At 46.9% G+C, this 24757-nt stretch overlaps 1 protein-coding gene across 2 annotated transcripts in view; it reads right to left on the reverse strand.

Annotated features, from left to right (window-relative positions):
• Positions 1 to 4986, reverse strand: part of TSHZ3 (teashirt zinc finger homeobox 3) — a 63983-nt gene extending 58997 nt beyond the window's left edge. The window contains exon 1 of one of the 2 annotated variants that reach the window (XM_040707190.2): positions 4835 to 4986. Coding sequence is in view for 1 of the 2 variants with exons in the window: in XM_015292483.4 (XP_015147969.1) it covers positions 2829 to 2868 (40 nt within the window). In the remaining variant the exon portion in view is untranslated. Of the gene's footprint in view, positions 1 to 2828; positions 2885 to 4834 lie in introns of those variants that run through there. The other variant, XM_015292483.4, reaches the window with a different exon arrangement.
• Positions 4987 to 24757: the final 19771 nt, after the last annotated feature.

Consider the following 24757-nt stretch of genomic DNA (forward strand, 5'->3'; position numbering starts at 1 on the left):
AGTACCAAGCAATCAATTTGTCATCACTCTCAGTATGCCACAAAAGCAGTCATGAACCTTATAACTCGCAGTTCTGAAGCCAAAAAGAAAAGGGGGGGGGGGGGGAGGAAAGTAAGTTTCTTCTGTCTTAAAATAAAACCCCCTGTACAGCTCACTTATTTATCTTCATGCACTTATCAACAGCATAAATGTTCTTGTTTTTTCACTCTTCTCAAATAAGTAGCCCTTCAGTCATTCTACATCCCCCATATCCATTAGGCAGAGGCATTTTGATAAAGTAAAGCCAAAGCTAGTGTATGGGAAAGAATGAAAGCACTCACTCTGCCAACTTCTGATTGACCATTAAGCTATTGATGAATGTGCCTGTCAGGAGAGAGACAATTAAATCAAATATGAAACAAAGTCGTTTTGACGGGTCATTTTGATAGAGCAAAACCATTCTTCCATCTCCTATTAGTCCTGCAGTCAAGTTTTTGTAATGAATATTTCTTAACTAACCTGTTATTTCTTTGCTGTTTTTCAGGTGTTGGGGAAAAAAAGGAAAAAAAAAAGAAAAAAGAAAAAGAAAAAAAAAAAGCAGCAGCAGTTTTTGCTGCTATTAGAAAAAGTAACATTTCCAATGTGACCAATAAAGCAGCATTTCAGTGGGAAGCAATTATACACAATACTAAATGTTTAATGTGGCTATCAAAAAGCTAAAAGTTTAAAGAGATTGCACTTCTGCTAAATATGAGAGAGAGATCACACATCATGGATGATTCACTGGAGAAAGGAGGAAGAGATGGGGAGAGGAAGAGAGAGGAATAAAGGTACCTCGGAACGCTTCTGTAGTGCAGAAGCGTTTTCTCCCAGCCTACAGAAAGCCCAACGCAAAGCACCGCCGTTTGGAGAGCATGCCAAGCACTTGGAAGAGCTAGAATTCACAGAACCAAATTAACGTTACAAAACAGCCATTTCCAAATGCTAGAAAAAGTTCACCTTTGTAATTAATTTGAGAAGCACCGTTCGATGACACGGTGGAGAAATTAAAAACATTAAGCGCTTGGCTAAGATATTATTTGCTAAATCGTATCACCATCAGACTTGCAAACTTCAGAAACTTTCTAACTGTTAGTGCAGAGAACCGGGCTGCCAGAAAGCACACTTTTCTATGCTAGAAGCACCAGATGAAGATGGGTACGCCAGAGAAGGGAAGAAGGGAAGCGAGGACAGCCACTCACAGTTTGGGGTGCTCCTTGCCTCTCTTCTGCTTACTGAACTCAGAGAGCACCGCTCACAGAACTTGTCAAGCAGCCCTGCCGTGCTTCCCAGCACCCCGCTCCAAGAACAGCCCACTCCTGGAGCTCCGGGCTGCAGGACTCCCTGCCTGAGGAGGCCACAAGCCCAGCTACGGCCACGCCAGTGCCACCACGGCCACCAGACCCCAGCACCAGACACCAGACACCCACACGGCCGGGCTCCAGCTGCAGGTACGGTGTCACCTGCGGTCCCCAGGCCTGGCAGGCTGTCCTGGCGGCGTGGCACGGCCGCCACGAGTTGCACTGACAGGGAGCTGACAGGCCACGTGTGACGTCACCCAGCCTGGCGTTACCATGGCAAGTGATTTATTGATGTTTATCGGGAATGAATAGATCAAAGGCAGCCAGATGACAGGCGATCAATCAGCCATCAAATCAAGGATGGCAACAGGCCAAGGAAACCTTTTCCAGCCCACATATCCCCAGCTAAGGATTACTGTAAAATTATGTTTGTTTGTTTGGCTTTTTTTTTACTCTTTTCAATTCAGCTTTTCCAGAAAACGTTCCATAAGTTTAACAGGAGTTGACATTTCTGGCAGAAGGAAAACAAAACAAACTAACAAAAAGCCTCATCAGGATAAAGCCCTAAAAAGTATTTCAGAAAAAAAAAAAAAAGGAAGAAAAAAAAAACCAACCAAGAAATGGAGGAAGTTGTAAAAGCACTATCAGAAACACTCGCCAGTCATTTGACAATGCACAGATCCCCCCCCTCTTTTTTTTTTTCTTTGCTTTTTTTTTTTTTTTTGCTTTGGTTTCCTTTGCAGCCTCTCATCTGGGCTCGTAAAGAAGGAATCGATGAGATTAGCAGAGGAGCGCCCAAGGACGTGGCCGGCCCTCGGCTGTGGCTGTCCGGCCCGCAGCTGCAGAGCAGCACCAGAGACAGGAGCAGAGCGTAAAAGTTGGGCAGAGGACCCCACTCAGGGCGCGGAGCTCCAACTCACACCACGGGGCTCCCGAACCACCTCGTCTCTACAGCTTCATTCACACAAGCCGTGCAGTTATACACATCCTGTCTTCTTTTACAGAAAAATAGAATAAAATAAAATAAAAGAGATTGTTTTGGCTGCCTTTCGCAACTCATCTGTCTGAGAGAGAAGGGGATGGAGAAGAATGGAAGCAAAGTAGGTGCCAAAGTACGGGCTGGAAGCGGACAGCACTGGGCTCCTTCCCCCAGCGCCGGCAGCCAGACATCTCTACGCGTGCACAGCCCTGCCCGCACCGCGGGCTGCCGGCACCCGGCGGGCAGAGTTGGGGACGCAGCGAAGTGGGTACCAAAGTAGGGACAGTGCTTCCACGCGTCCCCACCCCTACAGCCCCAAGGCAGGAAAAAAAAAAAAAAAAAAAGAAAGAAAGAAAGAAAGAAAGAAAGGAGAATACCCCCCCACCCCCCCCCTCCGCCGCTGCCGAGCCGTCAGACCGAGAGTTCCTCCGCAAAGCCGGGCGTGCAGCGTGCGAGCGGGGCCGCGGCGGGGCCGGAGGGGAGAGGCGAGCGGAGACGGCGGCTCCGTACCGCACCGCACCGTTCCGTACCTGCTGCGCGCCGGGGCGCCTGCTGCTTCCTCCTCGGCATGCTGCGGGCGGCGGGGGGGGCTGCCTCGGCGCGGGGGTGGGAAGAGTTGCTTTAGCCCCAGAGATCCGCTGCGCTGCTCCAGTCTCGGCTCGAGGGCTGGGTCGGGGATATATTTTTTGTTGCTGTGCATGCACGATGCCGAGGAGGAGGAGGAGGAGGCGGCGGCGGAGGAGGAGGAGGCGGCACAGAGGAGAGGACAGCCCTGCTGCTGCTGCTGCTGCTGCTGCTGCTGCTGCTGGCAGAAGAGGGGGGAAGTTTGACAAATCGCCCCGGAGGAAGGAGGAGGGGAAGCCCCCCGAAGAGGTGCGCGGGCGGGAGGGCCGGGGAGAGCCCGCGGCGCCGCACTCCGCCCCGCGCCCTCCGCCTGCCCCGGCGCGGGGCTGCTCACGGCATGGGGCCGGCAGCGCCGGGCGGCACTCGGAGAGCCGCAGCCGGCGCTCGGCGCTCCGCGGCTCCGGGCTCGGCGCTGGAAGAGCGGCGGCGGCAACAGGCGAAGCTTGAAGGGAAACGAGACGATCGCAGCGTCACTCAAACATCCCGCCCGAGGGACGCGGCGCCGCGCTCCCGCAACTCCCGGCGCGGCGCGGACCCCCCCTCCGCCGCCCAACTTCGCCGCCGCTCCGCTCGGCGCCGCCCCCCCGCCCCGCACACGCCCGCCGCGTTCCCCTCGGCCCGGCCCCCCCGCCCCGACCCCGCCAGGTGACGGAGGCGGCCCCGCACCTCGGCCCGGCCCCGCTCCGGGGCCGCGGCTCCCACCTGGCTGGCGCCTGCGGGCGGGCGGGGCGGGGGGGGGCGCGGGGCGCTGCGGCCGTCAACGGCAGCGCCTTCAGCCGCGGGGCGGCGGCGGGCAGCGCCCTCACACCGCTCCGCGGGGCGCCCGCGCGCAGGCCGCCTTCTTTTCTCTCTCTTTTCGGAGCATTTTGTTTTTTTCTTTTTTTTTTTTTCCTTTTCTTTTTTTCCTTTTTTTTTTTTTTTTTTTTTTGGTCCAAGTTCACTGGCAAGCCGCCACCGCGCTCCGTTCGGCGAGCGGCGGCGGATCGATGCGCTGCGGGCTCGATTGGGCGCTCCTGGGCGGCGGCGGGGCCGCGCTGCGCCGGGAGGGCCGGGCCGGGCCGGGCGGGCGGCGCGGTGCTGGGATGGGGCTGGGATGGGATGGGGTGGGGGCACGGCGGGCCCCTCCGCCTCTCGCAGCCCCCGTGTATTGGCAGCAGGAGGGGGAGAAAAAACAGTAGCAAATATTTTTTTTTTCCTAAAGTTCACGGGGAGGAATTAAAAAAAAAAAAAAAAAAAAAAGATGATGATGATCTCAGTGTTACGGTAAGATCAAAAGCACCTCCGCTCGCCACCGTTGCTCCGCGCTCGCGGTGTCTCCGAGCACCGCACCGTGCGGATGCGGCGTCCCCGCGCCCCCCGGGCTGTGCGTTCGGTGCGCGGGGCGGGGGCTGAGCGAGCGGCGGCGGTCACGGGACGGTGGTTTTAACGCGGAGCGTAGGGCGAAAAACAAGCCGCCGGCGCCCGTAGTCCCCGGGAGCCCGGTACTGCCGGGGGAAACGAAACGTTTGTGGCGAACAGCGCGGCGAGCTGTCAGCGCAGCGCCCGGCTCCGTCCCGGCCGCGTCCGCGTGTCCGTGTGTGCGCGGGGCCGGGCCCGCTGTCCGCCCGCGTCCCCATCGGCGCTGCCGCCCGTTCCGTTCCGGAGCGGTGACAGCGCGGCGACAGCGCGGCGGGAGCGGGGAGCCGAGTGCTGCGCTCAGCTCGCGCTGCCCTCCTCCCTCCTGGAGTCAAAAATTAGGAAATTGCCCCGAAGCGCTGAGCGCAGCCCCGGGGACGCGTCGCTCGGCCCTCGCAGCCCCGCTCTGCCCCTCCGTGCGCCGGTGCGGAGCATCCCGAGGAAATCGCCGAACATCACTTCGGGGCTCTGCGAGCAACTTTTCTCCGTCCGCCTCCCTCCCCCCGGCCCCGCTCACCTCCCCGAGCTTCCTATCGCGCGCTTCGCTCTCTTAGGGCCCGGGAAGGCAGCGGGGCTCATGGGGAAAAAGTCCAACTTTGGTGAACGGCTGCCGAGGAGCCGCCCGGACCCCATACAGACACCTCCGCGCTCAGGGCCGGCTCAGCGGGCGCGCACACGCACACAAACACGCACACACGTGCCCCGCTCGCGGCCCGAACGAGCCGCGGAACTGTTTGGTTGGTAACTGTACTCTTCCCTCCCTCCCCCCTTCTTTTTTTTTTTAAGGAAGAAAAATGTATTGAACTTCCGATCGGACGGATTTCAGCTGGAAACGCGGAGTCCTTCACGTGCATTAGCTTCTCCGGGGGTCACGGTCCATTTCAGAGAGCCGGAGCCCGTAATTGTATTAAGTGTCACATTTACAAACATAACGCTTACAAAACAAACGCACAAAATCGATGACTGCACGGGCTCTATCTGCAAAGACTCCGCACACGAGGCTCGGCGCTGAGCTCGCCCTTCCCGGCAGTTCCAAAGCCAGGTACCGATTATTTCCCAGTCCCACCGTCAGACGACCACCCCTGCTCAGCGTCCCGCCCGCTCGGCACCGCGCCCGCCCCGAGCTCCGTCGCTGCCCCTTCCACCGCCCGTCCGCTCCGCAGCTCCCCGAGCGCGGCGGCGGCGGCTGAGCTGCGGGGGGCCCCGCGCGCGGACAGCGCGGCAGCGGCCAGCGGGGATCCCCGGCTAAGTTCGCCAACTTGGCTCAGCCCCGAGCAGGGCGGGGGTTCGCCGGGAACCGCGGGGCGCACCGAGCGCCGGGCCCGGGCCCTCAGCCCCCCGCTGCAGGCGCGGAACAGAGCGGGGCGGCTGCTGGCACCGCCGGCTGTAGGGAGCGCACGGTGTCCCCCGGGTGCGCGGGGGCCGCTGCGGCTTCGCCCGGTGCGGAACAAAAGAGGAGCGGCGCGCATCGGCGCTGCCGGGACGGACGCGCCTCTGCCAAGTTTGTTTAAGAACACGGCTGCCCGCGCCCGACAACGATCTTCGGCTTTTGTGCAATACAAAGCGTTGTCAATAACCATTACGGCGGCGGCAATTATCTGAGGAGAGAACAAAGGCATTTTGTAATATCTACATAACTTTATTAGAGCAAAATTATTTTTAAATGCCTACGAATTCCCAAACCTCCTGAGTACAAATGAATAAAAGTTTTTTCTTCGGGCTAAGATCTTTGCTTGAATGTAAATTGTTTGGGTAAGTAAATTTACACAGCAGCAAAGTTTGTTTGGCTCAGTCCGGTAGCTGCGCTGTAACGAACCAGATGTTTTGGCTGCAAATTATCCGGAGGACTTTGCCAGTTCTGCCACGCATCGCGCCCCGGAACGCCAGAACCGGGGCAGCGAGGGCCGGGCAGCTCCCCCAGGCCCGGGAGCGAACCCCCAGCCCCAGCCCACCCCTCCCGGAGCCCCGCGGGCCGCGCACCGGCAAAGCGAGAACGGCGCGGCGGAGCAGAGCAGCGCGGCCCGGCCCTCCCCGCGGCCTTTCCCCGGGCACCGGCGGGGCCGGAGCGCGACCCGCAGCCGCTGCGGCCGGAGCTGAAGTCGGGCGGCTCGTGGAGAGCCGCGGCTGATGCCGCCCGCGGAGCCGGGGGGGGTCGGGGCTGCTCCACTCGGCCCCGCCCGGCCCGGGCCGCCCCGCCCGCCGCCTCCGCGCCCACAGCGGCACTTTTGGGGGACGGTGCGCGGTGCCCTGAGATCCGTCGCCGCGGTGCCGTCCCGCTGAATTATCGCTTCTTTTTTTGTCCCCCTTGAAAGGACTTGGGGGTCTCTGAAGAAACAATCGGCCGCTGCTCTGAAGGAAAGGAGCGATACCATTCAGAGCTACTGTAGCGTAATGTGTTCACTTGGGCAGTAGGAAAACCCTTTATGAAAATTAGTTACAGAGCCCGAAACTCCCCCCCGTGTGCCAACCGCAGCCATTGTGCGCACAGGGCTCAGCGCAGCCCGCCCGCACGAAGTTGGCCCCGCTCCGGCTCGGGGAGCTCCTCCGTGCAGCCCCCGGCGCTGGGGAGAGGCGGGAGGCGGCGGCGGGGCCGAGGCGGGGGGGAAAGGGATCCCCGCCCGCTCCCTGCATCACCCGGGGGTCGGCGCTGCCCGGCGAACGCGGCCGTGCCCTTGAGAGCGCCTGTGACCTCACGGCGGGGAGATTTGGTTGTGCCCAGATCCATCCTGCAGCGGGAAAAAGCGCGGAGCGGAGCTTCTCCTGCCAGATCCCTCCTTTCTTTCCGCAGAAACTTCTTCCCTAGGCGGCTATTTCACTCATTTGCATATAGCGTTCGCGTTAAGACAGGCAAGTTTCACTTAAAAATACTAAAGAAAAGAAAAAGGCGTCCGGCCGCCACCAAAAGGGACCACGCTCTGCCCCTGGCGCCCGGTGCCGCTCCGCCGCGGCGGGCCGTGGGCAGCAGCGGCCCCGCGATCCACCCGTGCCCAGGGCCGGGATGCGCCGAGCGCCGGCGGGTCCCGGTTGGCACGGCCGGGTCAGGAGGGAGGTGGAAACTGAGCAAGTGTGACACCGGTATTGATTCGCTCTCTTTGTTCTCGTGTCATCGGTACACAATGGAGAGAAAGAAACGTGACTTAAAAATTGCAATTAACCAGCTTCAGAGCGGGTTTCTTTCCTTGGGGTTGTTCTTGTTATCAAATCCCATTCCTGCTCTAAAAAAGCGCTTCAATTTTAAAATAAAACAGACGGTGTAAAATACTTTCCGTCTTTCTATTGGAAGAGTTACTTAAATTACGACTGGAAGTTTCCCACAGGTTCGGTCAGGTCTTGAAAGAACGGCAATTTTTTTTTCTACTGTTTTAAAAGTATTAACTTCCTTTCAAACATCCCTTAACCTTTAATGTTTTGTAACTTGATGAAAAGGTCACTTTGCTTGGAGTGGGTGCATCTGCTTCGTAATTGTTCTAATATCAGGCAGAGCTCCATCCCAATGCTAAATTACTTCTATGAAGGGCTTTTTTTTCCTTAATACACTATTGGTAAGGTTACCGTGAGTAATTGTTCCTAAAGGCAGAGGGCCACAGACCAAAGGATGCTCGCACCTTATTTAATTTCACCAACCTCAGATGCTCAGAGCTGCATCCAACAGATGACATCAGTGGGGCTCTGAGAGGAGGAACCTGACCAATTCCACCTCGTCCCACTGGGGTGGGCCCGGGGCAGGGCAGGACCAGCACAAACAGATGGATTTCTGGACCCCGCTGCATAAGGAAGTACTGCTGAATACTGACCAGTATTCCCCTGAGCCTGCAGCAAGCTCTGCCCATGCACCTCAGAGCACTCTGCAGGGAACCATGCAAGGAAGCAGCGCTGCAGGTGGGTCAAGGCCCGAGGAGCAGCCAACACCAGAGATCCTGGGGCCACCAGGCAGCGGTTCTCACCAACAAGACCCGAAAAGCGATGCCGTGTTACTAATCCAATTATACCTTCCATCGCTTGCTGTGAGGGCAACGGAAGCCTTTCAGCACGTGTAAATCAGCATTTAGCAGTGGGGACAACACTACTTTGACCACTTAGCCAGCTCTGGTACAGGCAACCCATGTCCCTTCCCACGCAAATGGAACACGTCCGTTCCCTTCCCTGGGCTCAGATTGCTCCTTTGGGGCAGAATGGGGCATGGGACAGGAGGAGAACCCCCTTATCCACTGCACTGCGGCTGCACCTGGCTGCAGCAACCAGAGCAAGGATCTGAAACTGAAGCACTCATCACTCTAAAACGCAGCAAGAGTTTCTCATTCTTACACAATTCAAACATCCAGTGAGCGTGTTTAATTAAAACTTGGCTACACACTTTTTTTTTTTTAAGATTAAAAAAAAAAAAAAAGAAATGAGCTAATTATATTGCTTAATATTCTAATAAGTTTTTGTTCTTGTTTTTAAATAACACACTTTTTTAGCCAAGCCAATCCCTTGAGGGCCGCTTCCTCATTTATAAGGCAGTCCCCAATGGGAGTTACGAGGAGGCTATTTTATATGAGGAAAATGTGTTCTGAAAGAGGAGCCCTACGCAGATAACCCCACATCACATACATCAGGATGGAGGCTGGAACATGTATTCCAGTGATGCAAATCTTCCCCTGCAATAATTTGCTCATTAGCATTACCAAAAGCCTGGATACTGATGTCTATGTATTTGTTCTTGTATTTTTCACCGCACAAATGCTTTTAACTAAAATTATTTTTAAAATTTTGCTTTATTTAATGAATTTAAAGGTCAATCCTCTTCCTTTCCATATGCAAATCCTATTAACAGTAGAGGCTTAATATTAATGGGAGTTAATACACTAGAAGCTCCCTTCACACCCAAACCTCACGAGGAAACAACATAACCTCAAGATAATTTCACCAAACTCATCACTTTCTCCCGTTTTTGAGTCACCAAACAGCAGGCAGCAGCAGTACCCTGTGGGTGGGGAGAAGGGGCGGGAGGACAGGTGGGAGCTGCCGGCACAGAGCAGGGCACAGCTGCAGCCCTCTGACACACACACAGGTGCCACACAGGACCTGCAGGGTCTGATGGCTTTTTTTTAACTACTACTGCTTTCCTCTGCAGGCCCTGAAGAAAATGTTCCCTGTGCCACCAAGGGCAGCCCGGCTGACACAACCCTGGCTGCCTCAGGCTGCACAGGAGCTGTCTGCCATGCCTTTCAAGCCGCTGGGCCCAGGTGCCCATCAGCAGAGCACCACCAGCCCAGAGCACTTCTCTGTTGGTGGGGAACAGCAAAACCCCTGCAGCAAGGCCAGCCCCAGGCCTTGGTTCCTTGGGGATGGGCCACATGACTTAAGGGCAACCAAGAACCACAACTACAAACTCCAGGCCCACAGCCTGACTGACTGCCCACGCCTGACACGACTGACCTGCTGCTGGTGTGCCAGGCCTCCTGCTCCTGGGGATCGCAGAGCTGCCACTGGGATGGGCCGCAGCGTTCTGAATCCTCTCACAGCGCTCGGCAGTGGGTGCGGTACAGACGTGGCTCAGGAGCTGAGCCCTCACAATGCCGGCAGCACAGATGGGCTCCCGCTCCTCTCAGACTGGAGCAGATGACATCTCGTTGTCCCAGGGCTTACGTTAAGGCCACCTCTTCCTTCACAGCCCTGATGTGGCCAAAGTGTTGGCAAGGGGAGAGCTGGAGGGCAGGCAGCACACTGAGGTGAAGGCTGCACGGCGCTGAGGAGGCCTGGGCCCTGTTCAGCCCTGCATGCTGGGGTCGCAGGCTGACAGACGCTCACAGCTCCCACTGACTTCTCTGCAAACCAGAGAGCACAGAGTTAGGTCTCGTATTTGAAGTGCATGACAAAATAACACTTACACAGCTTATGTTTGTTATGTGAGCGCTGATTGCTCTGTTTCCAGCCAAATGGCAAAGCTCTGTAATTGTCCAGGTACGTCACAGGCTCGAGGTTTGCATTTTTACAAACATTAGGTGTAAATTACTTCCACAAACAGGAGTCTGGACTCGGTGAAACAACACAGTTGTCTGCTATAGCAAATCTGGTGTTCCTGGATTCAAATCTGCTGGAGGCATTCTGGATTTTAATTAATATATTGCTTCATATGTATGAGAATTTCTCTCTCTCTTTCTTTTTTTCGTCTGTTTTCACACACCGCACTTCTAGTTTAAACCATACGCATTCTCTGCACTGCTCTCCAAAGCAATTGAATAAATATCACAGACTGTATAGATCCGGTAGCCTTTCCAGTGAGCAACACAGCAGTCATGCTTCACAGAAAAGGGATAACATCCGAGAGCGCAGCTGATAAGAGCAACAATTTACAAAGCAAGAGATCTGTTATGCAGTGAAAGCTTTATTACCATGACTTGACGTTACGTCTCCAGCACATAAGGGTTAATCATGGCAGCAGTTTGCAGCTGGCTGCGCTCTCGGGGGAGCCCTAGCGATAGACTTCTGCAGGCAAGACAAGGTCAGCACCGCTCCCCGGGGTCAGCCGGCCCCGCGATAACACAGCTCCCAAACTTTGGCCCCGAGGAGACACAGGTGCCAAACCCATTTTGTGGTCTGCTGTAGAGCGCTTCTTGTGGTTTTTCTTCTCCTCGATAAAAACACATACATAGCTCTGTGGTATATAATTGGACGGCGAGTTTTCAGAGCTACCCATCAGTGGGAGTTTTCTGTGGCAGCAGTGGGTTTGTGAGCTGGCCGGGTACATGTAACATTTCACGGGAGACTTACTCTTAGTGGACTGAGAAAACAGAGCAGTCAGTGCCGAGTGTAAGGGCCAAATCCTGCCTAATTTGTGCAGGCTCATTGTTTAAAATGCTCAAAGGGTATAGCGAGCAGAATCGGACTTTATCATTTTATTAATATTTATCTTCTATTGCTACAAGACACAACAATAATCAAATAAGAAAAACTTTAATCCTCAAATGCAGCTTTAATCTTCAAATTGGTTAGCTTATCAGAGGGGTAACATTTATTTCCCAAAGACAGGCTGCTCGGAAGGATAGGCTGAAATGGAAACCTGTAAGTGAAAGGATGTAAGTTTATTGGGCAGTGTTGTCTATATTTATAGTTTCTGCTCAACCCGTATTTCTGTTTTTATATGCACGTGTCAAAAATTAATATACGGCAAACTTCACCAACAGTTTTAAGAGATCCTAAAATATAATAAAATCAATAAATGATGTTCTGGCATAAACGTTGCTGTAGCTGAGGGTGGTCAGGTTCAAAGGGCAACAGTCTGACCATTTCTCTTTCCCACCCTGCTGCGGAGTAGGACCCTCCCCGCAACTTCAAATCACTGGGGAGAGGGTAATTTAAGCTATACTTGATGTACCCTATACATCACTGTCTTCAGTACCAGGTTTAAAATTAAACTCTGATGTACAAAGTTAAACAAAAATGAGATAAAAATTGGCAGGGGTTGAAGAGGGTCAAAGTAGTCAAAACACAAGGTAGACTATTGCTTCTTTTGATTTATGTTATTCCGTGCACTAAAAAAAAATAAAATTATAGCTCTCGTGGAGACTTTTTTTTCATTGAGAATAACGCATTCCTAATTTGTTTTCTATAGACTTACAGGGCATTTGCTGTAGGAGAGGGAAGCACCCATTTATTTATTTATTTAGTTTGGCAGTGGCAGAATATCATCAGCTGTTGGCAGAATATTCAAATTATCATTAAGTGCGACCTTTGTCACTCAGCAGCACGTGAAAGAGAATAGTGTTTCACTTTCTGTTACCAGTTATCTTACAATGCACGCACATATAGGCGCATACTCGCAGAATTTAGCTTTGAGGCAACTCTTTTAAACGCAAACAACGTACTACAGTCACATTTGGTAACAGAAAGAAGGAGTTCAGTGAACGTTTCCTTTCTCATGTTTTACATGCACATAATGCAGTTACCCTCCAGAAATTCAGTACAGGAAAGATGCCAAACGGAGGATTCTTTTGAAACCAATTCAAGAAAATCCTTGCAGGAAGTTAATTTTTTATGATGTAGTCAACTTTTCCACATATTACCATTTATATGGTTAGTGTGTGGACTGCAGGCAAAGTAATTCGGAATTGTAATCTTTATTTTCTCTAATACGATAATGAAATCAACTACTATCCGCTGGAATCAAGTGATTTTTTTCTGTGCTACTCCAGTGAGAGGAATACAGGAATTCTACTGCCTCACCTGCCTCACTAATGGGAAAATGAAGAAAAATCAAGTCCTCAGACAGCAAATAAAAGAAGTCCTCGTTTTAAGCATGCGGGTTGACATGTAAAGATGTTGGAATCTTTTTAAAACTGATTAGGCAAAGGGTTTGTTTTGGGTTTTTTTTTTTTTCTGGAGAGTTTTTAATTTTACTAAGAAAAAGTCCTATTGACTTTATATGGATTACAGCTGGCTGGAGTTGGCTTGTTCTTTAGCCTTGGGTTGCATGAGGGCATTGGCCCACAAAGGGATCTAAGCTCTAAAAATGCCTGAGCTTGGTTTTAAATCTAACAGGAGAAAAAAGCTGTTGAGACAATGATAGAAGAAGAGTTTTTAAAGTGCTGTTTGATTAACATTGACAATGAAGATTCTGCGTTAATTTACTGAGGGCATACCTCCCATTTAGTATGCAGATTTTAGTCTTTCAATAAGTCTAAGTGATGCACTGTATAAAATACATTTTATATGTGTGATTTTACAGGACTGATCTGCATATATGCCTTTAATATGCATGATTTGGCAAACAATTTATGTAACAACTAATGAATGCAATTTTTCCCAGACACCTGATTGGGAAGCTGAAAGTGAAATAGATATAAAACCAGCAAATCGTTTTAACAGGAATAGCAAGCAAAGATAAAGATCAAATGCTATAACGGGTCCATTATATCACTCGTAGTCTAGTGTGCCAAACCCTCTGAGTTTAACAGCAATATTTTTTCCACTATCAGTGAAGACATTTTCAAATATCTGTTTTGTTTTGATTGTTTGTTTGAAGTCTTCCGGGGTCATGGAGAGAACTATTCATGCTCTCTGTAGCTACAGCAGATTGTGTGCAGCAAAGAGCAGGGGCAGGAGCTAGTTGGTGAGGAAAAGATGATACAGAATTTTTCTTTGTCCAGTTACACTTTAGGAATCAGGAGATCTATGAATTAAGGAGATGGCCACAAAGGTGACAAGGAAGTCCCATTAGTATTCAAGTAGGATGAAAATGCTTTGAGAGTCTGCAGAGTTTTAGAGTGAAGGTTCAGACTGAACTGGAGCTACTCTGATGCTAGTAGCTGCTCAGAAAGCAGGTGAAGAACAAAAAGACACAAATAAATTAAAAAGAGGGAGAACATCAGCTGTTAGACATACAAGTAATCCTTTAAAAATCATGTGCTTAGCCTGTGACACAGGAGATGAACTGATTGATTCCTCCTTGCGTGAGGCAGCTGGCTGGGGGAACTGCTCCATGTCCCAGCTGCTCACTGACTCCACTACCTCACCCAGTCACCCAAGCCTATGATGTGTCAAGGTCCCTGCATGTGCCGGTCCTGTGCGGGCTTAATTCAGAGCTCATCAAAATCAATGGGAAGATTTCCACCGACTCTGCGGTGGATTTTGTTAGACCTTTTCCATCTACACAGCTCCAAGAGAGGATTTCATTTTGGTGTAAATATATGCTGCCTGGTTTTACTGTACAGTATTTTTATGGAGTGAAATTTGCTCGCCAATGTCTATAAATACTCTAATTATTAACAACATTTCTTCCATCCCTTGTTTTATCAGGAAAGCAGTCTCACCAGAACCTTCTTCTGTGTCCAGTACATTAACTTGCTCAAGCACTTGAAAGGTACCACGCTCTGAGCAACAGTAAAGAACTGAGCCTATAATTTAATAACCCTCCTTCTGAGTAATTAGTATTCACTCAATGAAATTCAGGCTTTGCAGAGGTCCAGTCAAAGGCCTAAGCACCATTTAAGTCCAGCTGATTCCCTAGGGCATCTCTGAGCTGAATTGGGCCCCATTTTATTAAATTATAATAGAAAGACTGCCATGTCAAGTATTCCAATGCTGAAAGACCCAACCCCACAAGACCTCACACGGATAAGTAATCATCACTTATGCTAATAGCACATTTGACTTCCGTGGGATGACACATGAGGATGGACTACTTACTTGACTAAGATTAGTAAGAACGGGCATGTTACACAGAACAAATGACTTCTAAATACCCAGCTGCAGCGAAGTGCTGACTCCCATCAGTGAGTGCTGTGAGGGTGAATGAAGGGCAGGATATGATCTTTAGAAGCTTCGCTGAATGCAGTTATTGAACTGGTGACAGTTTTGCAAATTTCTAACTCATAATAAACCTCAGCTTTGCCTCCTCAGTTACTAGCTTCTCTCCACCATCCCTCTGTCTTGCTTTCCTTTTCTTTTGCTATAATCCCACAATTGCTGGGGTTTTTTTTTTCCACTCTTCTTTAATATTTGCAAGTGAATTTAGTGTTTTGGAACACATTTAAACAACAGTCACAAAGCCACAAATGCTCCTATTTACCAGCAGAGCACACTGCTTGGTAGTATTTCTCTATTGCTCTGAGTGTCCCTCCCCTCTCCTCTGCTGGGATCAGTGCAGCCTCTATGCTCATTTAGTCCTTGGCTTCTCCCTTCAAACCTGACGATAAAGGCATCATACTGGGTCTGTCAGTCCAGTGATTTGTCTGAAAAGATGCCTAAGTGTTAGGGCATCTGTTTAATACATTTCTTTCTTTTCATGCAGTCACAGGAACAAACAGATTTCTGCCCTTATGTTCTACAAGGCATTTGTAGCAGCATCTTAGAGAGAGAAAAATCTTTACATCTCACCTGCCTCAGTTTCACTTATTTCACAAATTCCTTTTGGTCTAGCTTTTCTTTCCTAATTTCCTTCCACTCATTTAAAAACTATTCCATAGCATTCTCCTATGCTGATCTTACTTTTTAAAACTCTTGTCTTTTTTTCCTCTGCCATTGGCTGGAGAAGCTTTATCTGAAAGTAGTACTGTTGTCACCACTGGTGACTGGCTTCCAGGGATATTTACAAATCCAGGATTAATTTGTTCCTCAGACCTGGGCAAAAAAAAATATATCTGGTAGAGGATTTATAACTAGTGTACAGAATTTATCCAATCCCAAATCCAAAATGATGTAACCTAATCACAAAGGAACCCTTAGAACCCACTTTGTTTGACCTATGTTGTAGAAAACCATATGAAGGCAAAGAAGATAACCATTATAGCATTAGCGGTACTCTTAAATGAGTACTTTCCATTTTCTTGCAGGCTTCTAGCTCAGCTGTAACAACTGCTCTGTCTTGTGTGTGCCTGTGTGTTTTGCCCATCACAAGTGAAATAAAAATGCCCTAATTTCTGCAACTCTGCTTTCATTACACTGTAAAGCACTAAAAGCAGAAACAGTTTCCTGAAGAACCCCTTCATAGCAGGCCCTTGAACAAGATGACTGTTTCTAATAAGCAACAGCTGTCGTTGTGGTTTTACTAGTCAAATGATTCATGTCTTTTGCTCAGAAATGATAAGTGGAACAAATGTTTACTTAGATATGTAACAGAGGAACAATTGAAAAATAGTAGACTGTCAAATAGAAATATTTTCCTGTTATCTGATCCTTAACAATTAGCCTGAACTGGTTTTAAGTCAGACGGCAGCATTACAGCAGTGCAGCTAGCATTGGTAAAGAGTTTAGCTCACAGTCTTGCAAACAGAATTCAGTAGGCTTTGTTGGAAACGTTTGCCATGGCCTTGAAGGTTTGGGGGCTGCAAGCAGCTCTGTGCCAGCTGCCACCCCACCCTCACTTCTGGCAATCTCCCCTCCTACCTTCAGTCATCTTCAAAAGGAAGACAGTGAACTTTCCACTTGGTTTGTTTTGTCTTCAGGGAACATCACTGTGCTTCTCCGCTGCTCCATCTTGAGTGAATACCCTCTGCTTGCTACCGCCTCCCCAGGATTACAGAGTCTGCTGGCAAGAGCAGATTAAATGAGGAAAAGTATTCTAATGCAGGAGATTCCAGGCTATGTTCAAGGACAAAACAATTGCATTACTCCTTGGGTGCTTGGAAGGAGAAACTAAAGGACCTTTGGTGTCTCTCTTCTGTGCCTGGAAGCTGCTGCAGTCAGAGAGATTTGACACCACTGTGGCATCTCAGGGCCAGAGGTAAATTTTTGTTAAGTGCTAGAGGAAGCAGTGGTAGACTAACTTTTATGAGCCTAGGAGGACAGCATCAAAAAGCAGTATCTGCTGCTTTGAAGGATGGAGGTGGGGGAAGAAACAGGCGCAGAGGAGACCAAGGGAGCCTTGGCATGCTCAGTGTGCAGATGACACCAGTGTACATACCTGTAATTTATGTGAGCTTATATTGATGCTCGCCAAGAAAACGGGGCTTTATATCCACCTTTAGTATGCGCTGAGTCTGGACTTCGACACTTTTACAGAACTCCCTTGCCAATATTGCTGTGTGACACTGCAACAAGTTGCACAGATTCTCAGAGCTCTGGTTTTCCATCTGCAAAACAGTGGTGATATTTCCTCTCTCCCCTTGCTTAGCTTGCCAGGCTCCTGGGACCAGCAGTCCTTTATTGTGTGCCTCTGTATCATCTTCTACAAGACGACCCCGCTCTCAGCTGAAGATTCTAAGTATCTCTGAAATATAAATAGATACTAATAAGAATATTTTGACACAAGATGGAATTTTATATTCTGGAGAGGGAAATAAAATATGTACTGAAGTCTACTAAAGTGTAACCATGAGATCAAATGATAAAATTCTTCTAGAAACAAAGAGTTGACACAAATTTGTGAGATTAAACTGAACCAAAGCAACAAAGGCTTGTTCTGGTGGCTTATTCACATAAAGTATATGAAAAAGTAAGTGAGATGATCAAATTACCCTCACAGCATGGATTTTGACATGGATGTAGACTAACTGAGTCACTGGAGGACTGAGCAGGTGCGTTGTTCTAATTATACCCTCAGCCTAGTGAGGAAGGAGCAAACTTCCCGGTTGCTTCCCTGGTGGAGATAAGGTGTTATCAGCCATCAGCAAATGAGAGGGGAGAGCAAGGACAAGGCACCTGATGGGAGAAAGAGGAGGGAAGGAGGAGGCTAACAGAGCACATTCATAACGCTCCTCATCTTTTAAAAATGTATACATATTTCTACTCTGAGCCATTCGGTGCCACTTCTGGAACTCATTTCATGTCTCTCTGCGTAACCTTTCCGTATGGCAAGGCACACTTTTTGTTTTTAACATTTTCTCTTTTATAGTCTTGTAGTGAGGTAGCTGGCTAAATATGATGCCTTGTTTGTTTATTAATTAATCAGCAACAGGCACACTAGGAGTTACAATCCAAGCAATCCCACACATAGATTTTTATCACCGTATAACATAACCCAAGGGAAATACACTTCTTTTTTTTTTCTTTTTTTTTTTTTTCCAAGAGCATAAATGGACATTTCTATAAATTGCAACTACTTGGGAGCATGTAATATGCAATATTATTCATCTTTGTATTCCAGGTGAATCCAGACTAGACTACCAGCCTCTAGGGGAGTCTGCTTCATATAATTATCAGTATTCAAAGAATGATTGTAGATGCTGTAGCTTAACAGCAGGTGAATGGTCCTTATCTGAATATTAAATAAAGTGCAACTTGATTTCCAGGTTCCCTCTGACTAAATGTTTGCAAAGTCATTAGTGAAAGCATGCAGCTATAATCCCAGCCACTCATTTTCTTACAAAGGATTTCCGCTTTTGTCTTTAATTCCTTTACAGGATGAATTGTTCACCTCCCTTTCCTATTCACACAGCCTTGTCCCTTGGTTGGACTACAAGAAACATCAAGGAAGCTGCCTTGTAAGTAAGTAGTACCTACACTCATCTTTTTTTTTTTTAAATCACAAACAACAAAAGAAACGCAGGGAAGAGCAAAAAAGAGAAAGATTTATTATTTCCTCTAAGGATTATCAGAGCTCTGAGTGTTGGGAAAAGGCTGTTTAGTAAACTGCTCCTTTGTCCTCCCAAGTTCTGGGAACTTTAGCTGTGTATTTGGTTTCCTTATTGCATGATCTGTGAGCAGCTTTATATATTTATTTAGCAAAAGCCTTTTATTACTGTTTTAAAATGTGGGATTTAATGTACTTGAAAACTATCTTAGCAGCTCGATGGTGGATGCTATGCAAATATAGTAGATAGTTGTGTTATAGGAAAATTAATAGCAACGAAGAAAAAGAACAAAAACACCCCCTGCTGAGCAGAAGGGAACAGACCAGAACTGCCAAAAGAAAATTACTGGAGATAAAGGAAGAAGAATTACTGTGGGACTATATAAAACATCATCTTGAGGCACAAGCTACGTCTCAGTCCCTAGCTGGGAAGAGTACAAGAATCCTGCTGGAGAGATGTTTTTAAGAGGACTGTTTAAAGCTCTGCAGCAATGTACGTAGGCTAGGACATCCTTTGCCAAGCGTCATGAAAACTTTACACCCACTACAGGTCCACATTTGGGCCAACAGTGATTAGGCATGTAATCACAAAAACCTCAAATCTGTCTTTTCATATCTACATCAATCAATCTATCTAGATAGCTAAAACAACAACAGATCCACTGCTATGCCATGCCATGCCATGCACTATTCTTATATGGATTCTCACTTATTCTAAGCTGTAACCTGTTGAGTTTTCAGCATGACATAGACAAACTATTTAGTTTTCAAGCAATATACCTCTTGCTGCTGTTTCAGGCTTCTGCAGGCTCAGGCAGATGGTACTGCTCTGTCTACACCTCTGCAGAAACGTAGAGTAGAAATGTTTATTCAAAAAGGGAGGAGGGAAGAAAGCTGCACACAATTCTGTGTTTAGCTCTGAATTATCCTGCAAGCCAGGCAGTCTCAAGGGTTAGAGAATCCAAGGGACTCTGCTTATATATGCCAAAGTCCTGGTTTTTACAGTGAAAATAAAGAGTGAGAGCTTTTTCCAGCAAGTGAGCACTGCTATATTGTTTTCTTGTTTGTTTTTAAATTTTTAAAAGGTAGTAAAGCAAACAACAACATTGGGTTGAACAACGCAAAATAGATTTGCTCACTTCCCTTCAAATACTGCTCCCCTCCCTCCCCACACAGCTATCTTTCAAAGCCTGCTGACGAAATTATGAAATCCTTACTGTAATTTCATGTTGACTCGTGTAAGAATTTAAAGACCCTACGTTTTGGAATTCTCACCCACTGAGAAATGGGCATTCTGTAACTCCCTGAGTTTCCTACTTTTGTTACTAGGGGCATCTACAGAGCAGCTGCTCTGGGCCCATTCTGCGTTTTCTACCTATGCCACAGTACAGTTGCCAGCAATTTAGGAAGCAGCCTCAAGCAGTGTGCTTTTTTCCAGTCCCATATTCTTAGGTATACTTATGTGAAAGTGAACTGTACAGATCAGTTCTGATATTTCTGTTTTCCCTAAGTAGAAAAGAAAAAAAACAACAACAACAAAGAAACTGAACAACCTCTCCTTTTTGTTTGTATGTGCAGCTGTGATGATTTTCTGTTAAGGAAAGCATTCTTGCACATTGACACAGGAGCCCTTAGGTACCTTCTGGGCAGTCCATCCTCTAGGACCAGAAATACTGTATTTTGTCCAAGGCAAAATACAGAAGTTAACAACATTTTTTTTTTTCTATTTTGCATTTTTACATGTTAAAAAAAGAGAGAGAGAGAGAGATTGGAAAGGAGAAAAGCTACAGCCCAAATCATTCTGTACAATTCACAACTTAAGTTTTCAGCCTTGCTCAAGTGCCAGCCACCTGCAGTCACATGGACTAGTCCTGATCTATCCTTAAACACACCCATGTTCCAATGATTCTTTTTAGCAATACCAGAACTCACATTATTTGTATTCATTTATATTTTTATAATCTCTTGAAGGACTTGCACACCTCTGGATTTAAAAACAAGCCCTGCAGCAGGCCATCTGCACTTAGAAGCTGATGGCCAAACCCAACTCCAGCTGAAGCCAGGGGTAATTTTGACATTTATTTTAATGGTGGAATTATAATCTGGTCAAACTACAGTAAAGGGTAAGATGATTTGCTTAGGGAGGGATGAGGGTTGGCTTTGCCACTGTCATCAACCACATGCTGGCTGATTTAAGAATGAAACTTGGACCTGTTCACAGAGGTAATCAGTCTTTAGATCAGACACTCTTGTTCAGCTAGGCTAAGCAGCAGGACAAACAGAAAAATAGCAACTCTTAGAGAACATGAGGATGTCCTATGCTTTTGTATCTTGTCCTCCAAAAACTAAGAAGAAAAAAAGCCACCAACAACAAACAGGGAGCTGATCCAGCATATGCTTCCTTCTGTAACTGACAGAGTGAGGCTGGTAAATAGCACAGTACAAATTTTACAATTGCATAACACTTACGTCAGGAATGTAATTCTCTCTAAATCTACGGTACATATGAGTTTGCCAAACTTTCTGATGGAAGAAGACTGGGGAGAAATCTGACCCATGCTCAGCAAAGACTTTTCCCATCCCCTCATGCAGAGATCCCATGCAGTACAAGCCTGGTCCTCTGCAGTCCCTGCCCTGCCTCTGCCTGCTGCCGGGCTGGGAAGGAAGTGCAGGGAGGGTGGGCTTGTCCCAATGAACCTCAGCAACCTCCACAGCACAACACCATGACCCAAAGCCCTGAGCCTAAAGGTGCTCTCTTGACTGCTGCTTAGTACATGCCTGGACATTTACAGCCCATAGCCCTTCCCACAAAGCTCGACAGAGGCCCACAGCAGGTAAATTACTGTTAGCCATAGAAGCATTCCTAAACAGATGAGGCTGTGAGCTTTGCAAATGTCTACCCTACAAATCTGTTGTGTGGCTTGGGAGTAAAACAAAAAGCCACTTAAAAATTTCCTCCAAATTTGGCCATAGCATAGTTGTGCTAGTTCAAAGAAACGGAGTCAACTTTATTGTTATTAGTGCTTGGATCAAAGAAAATTATGAAAATAAACATTAGACAGAATGATAATCAACACTGGAAAAGAAATGTTTACTAAAGATTTTCTTCTGTGTTCTCTTACCAGCATTAATAATATTTTCTTTTTCTAAAGTTTTCTTGCTTCCTTCAAAGAGATTGATTTCAGTAGAAAGAACAAACATATGCAAATAAACTGAATGATGTTATACCCCCTGCCCCTATCCCCCCAAACTGCATCAGATAATTCCATATTGTTAGTCTGCATTACATTTTTATCAGTTTTTTGTCTTAATCAGATATGAAGCTCTTGCAGTACATCTCCAGAACCGAGCTGTGACCCTGATGTGACTCTACAGCACAGAAGCAGCCTTAACCCTGCTGTAATCTAATAGTTCAAATTTAACGGATTTGTTTTTTCAGTGGAAATAATGGCTTCCTGTCACAAAACAGAGCCACAGATTACATATCTGATAAATGGCTTTGGCATGATTTTTTCATGTACCACACAATTAACGGGGCTTTTTCATAAGACCTCATGGTTTACAGATCTGGTGAAAGCATTTATAAGTTCATTACTGTGCATTTTCTTCTTGAAAAAAAAAAATCAACACTTCTGCTGGTGCTTTAAAACCAAATAATACTTTGCTCAGAAAGAGTTCACCTATGCTTTGCAGTGCTCATTTAGCCTCAAAGTACTATACTGAGATTATTACCCGTGAGTGTTGATGTGTTTTTTTTTTTCACGAGGCATATAATTATTATTGATAACCCTAAACGTAAACAAGGTAATCTTAATTTTATAAGCTACCACCAAATAGGTGCTGAAAATTTCCACACTATGGCTATGATTGGTTTTTGTTTCACCATAATCCCTTAAGTATTGCCAACTAACAGTGAACTATACGTGAGGAGATGTACAGTTCTTCCGTGGACAGCACTGAATATTTTGGAGGAGTCTATTGTCTTTTCCTTGCTTTTGAAGTCACGGTTCAGAACTGCTCGTGCCGTGTTGGTTGGTTATCCTCAGCCCACCCAACCATCAGCCCTACACTGCTGCGTGCTGCTAGCTCCTGGCAGCTTACAATGAGGTAATCATCACCTTGTAGTTCATTGGTGTGAATGCTGGTCAGATGGCCTGTATTTTATTAACAGAAATAGGGTCACAAGTCAAATACATGCTTGGGGTCAGTGAACAAATACAAAAGAAGATTAGAGGAACAAAAGAATGTGACTGGAGGGGTAAAATCCCACTGGGGGTTAATCGAGCAGAAATGTATCAAAGAATGCAAACTGCCCTTTCTTTTGTTATTCATCGTACAGGACGGAGTTCCTATGTCCTGCTGATTTCGGTTAGATAGAGCACCATCTCCAGAACGCTATCTTTTAATGAGCTTTCTGTATGTAGCCTTACTGAAGGACTCCTACCACACACTAATACTACTTTTAGTAAAATAATGCCACCACTACTAACAACAATAATTAAAAATGCCCAGCATAAACATATGAATTACAAAGATTTGCTTCACCTAATATTGTACCACGTGGACTGTCTTTGAAAATAAGAGGAAAATAGCATACAGTGTCATGTTTCTGGGATTCTGTTCTGCCCGCAGGACCAAAAATCCACAATTATACTGATTTAGCTCCCTCTTGCAAAGCAAATGAATTAATAAAAATTTCTCTGAGGAGATGGCGCTGTATTGCTAGTGTTTCTGTTTTTCCTAAGAAAGACTATCCTTTCAAAAGGCAGAACAACAAAAAAGGAGCTAGCATCCCTGATTTGCACTGTAAGTACTGGACGTGGTAGGGCCCAAACGGCAGCAGTCAAGAAAAATCATAGGGTACTTAGCAAGCGGCAGCTGATTTGCTCTTCTGATACATGTTCATCGCTCTTTCTGTGACAAGAAGCAGAATATTCTGCCTTATTTGAGCTATGCACATTTGTCTAATTCTTTAAAATCCCAGCAGTAGAAAGATTCCCTTTTCATCAATTTCCATTTATTATGCTTGTAGCTACATATTGTAATGTGAATTCTTCTACCCATGTATGCCGCATATCTATAGATTTTATGTTTTCGCACATCGCATGAAAAGCATATTTCAAAACTATTGCATTACCACGTGCCAGAATAATATTGCTATGGAAATACAAACACGTTATCAAAAGAGCATAAAGCAATGGAGAGAGGCCGAGGAATCCGTAGTTCTACGACTTTGTGCCACTAACTTACTAAGCAACGTTGATAAAGACTCTTCATCTTATTTTGGCATACTTTATCTATAAAATAAGCAAGATGTCCTTCTCCAAGGCTGGAATAAATGTTAACTAGTCAATCATACCCTTCAGAAGCAAAACTGGGATTTTTGTCATCAGCGTCAAGATGAGATAAATCAGGCTGAGAGACTGTAAATCTCTTAAGTTTCAAAGAAAGACACTACATAGATGAAAATTTCATGGCCAGATATAAACTGTGGTAGACTGCTGAAGGATTAATGTGAAACAAAATACTGTAAATGAAAGCATTCCTTGAACTGAAATCATCAGCTTCCCTAATTACCTATCTAGCTACCTGTACATGCTTTTCCATACAATTTATTTTCACACATTATATACCTCCTTCAGGAATACACGCGTTTGATCCTGGATCATTTAGCAAAGCAGGCACTGTCCCTTAAGCTTAACACTAAGTGCACACTTAAGTGTTCAGCTGGATCAGATTGCAGAGCATTCTGCAAGGCTGAGCCTTTCACGGGGCCACCTGTGGGATTTTCCTCCTCTTTGAACAAACGCTGCGGTGACAGTCTGTACACACAGTGTCTGACCTAGGATCAGCAGCACTTTATGTGCAGACACCCACATAAGGATTTTCTTTACAGAACTGTTTTTAAAATGGAAATGTCTCTCTCTCCCCCAGCTCTACTGGTAGACAGTGTTTACCCGATGATCCACGGGAGCCTGTTCTCAACGGGAGCCTGTACACAACTTATTTGTGGGTTAGTGGGCTGGAAATCACACATTTAGAGTATTTTCTGAAGGATGTCAACATAATTCCTGCGCTTAACAGTGTTTAACACTGCATATTCATTACAGTACTTTAGAAGATATGAATTATCACAGAGAGGACTGAGACTTGCTAATAAAATAATAACAGGTGTTTAATACACAAGAAAGTCTATACAAAAATGAAAAACAAACCTCTTTTGCCTAAACTGAGATGCAATTAATGCACTTCTAAAAAGCCCTAAGTTTAAAGTATCTTTCCAAGATTTACATGTTAGACATTTAAATACTTTCTCTGGAATACAGTCCGCTAAAACACAATATTCTGAAGTCTTTGTGCTAATTCAGTGCAGAAGTGCCATTTAAAAAAGCTTTTATTTAAATACTGTGGTCAGAATGCTTTAAGAAATATCACTTTATGAAATAC

This window comes from Gallus gallus, chromosome 11 (assembly GCF_016699485.2).
Source record: "Gallus gallus isolate bGalGal1 chromosome 11, bGalGal1.mat.broiler.GRCg7b, whole genome shotgun sequence".
NCBI lineage: Eukaryota > Metazoa > Chordata > Aves > Galliformes > Phasianidae > Gallus > Gallus gallus.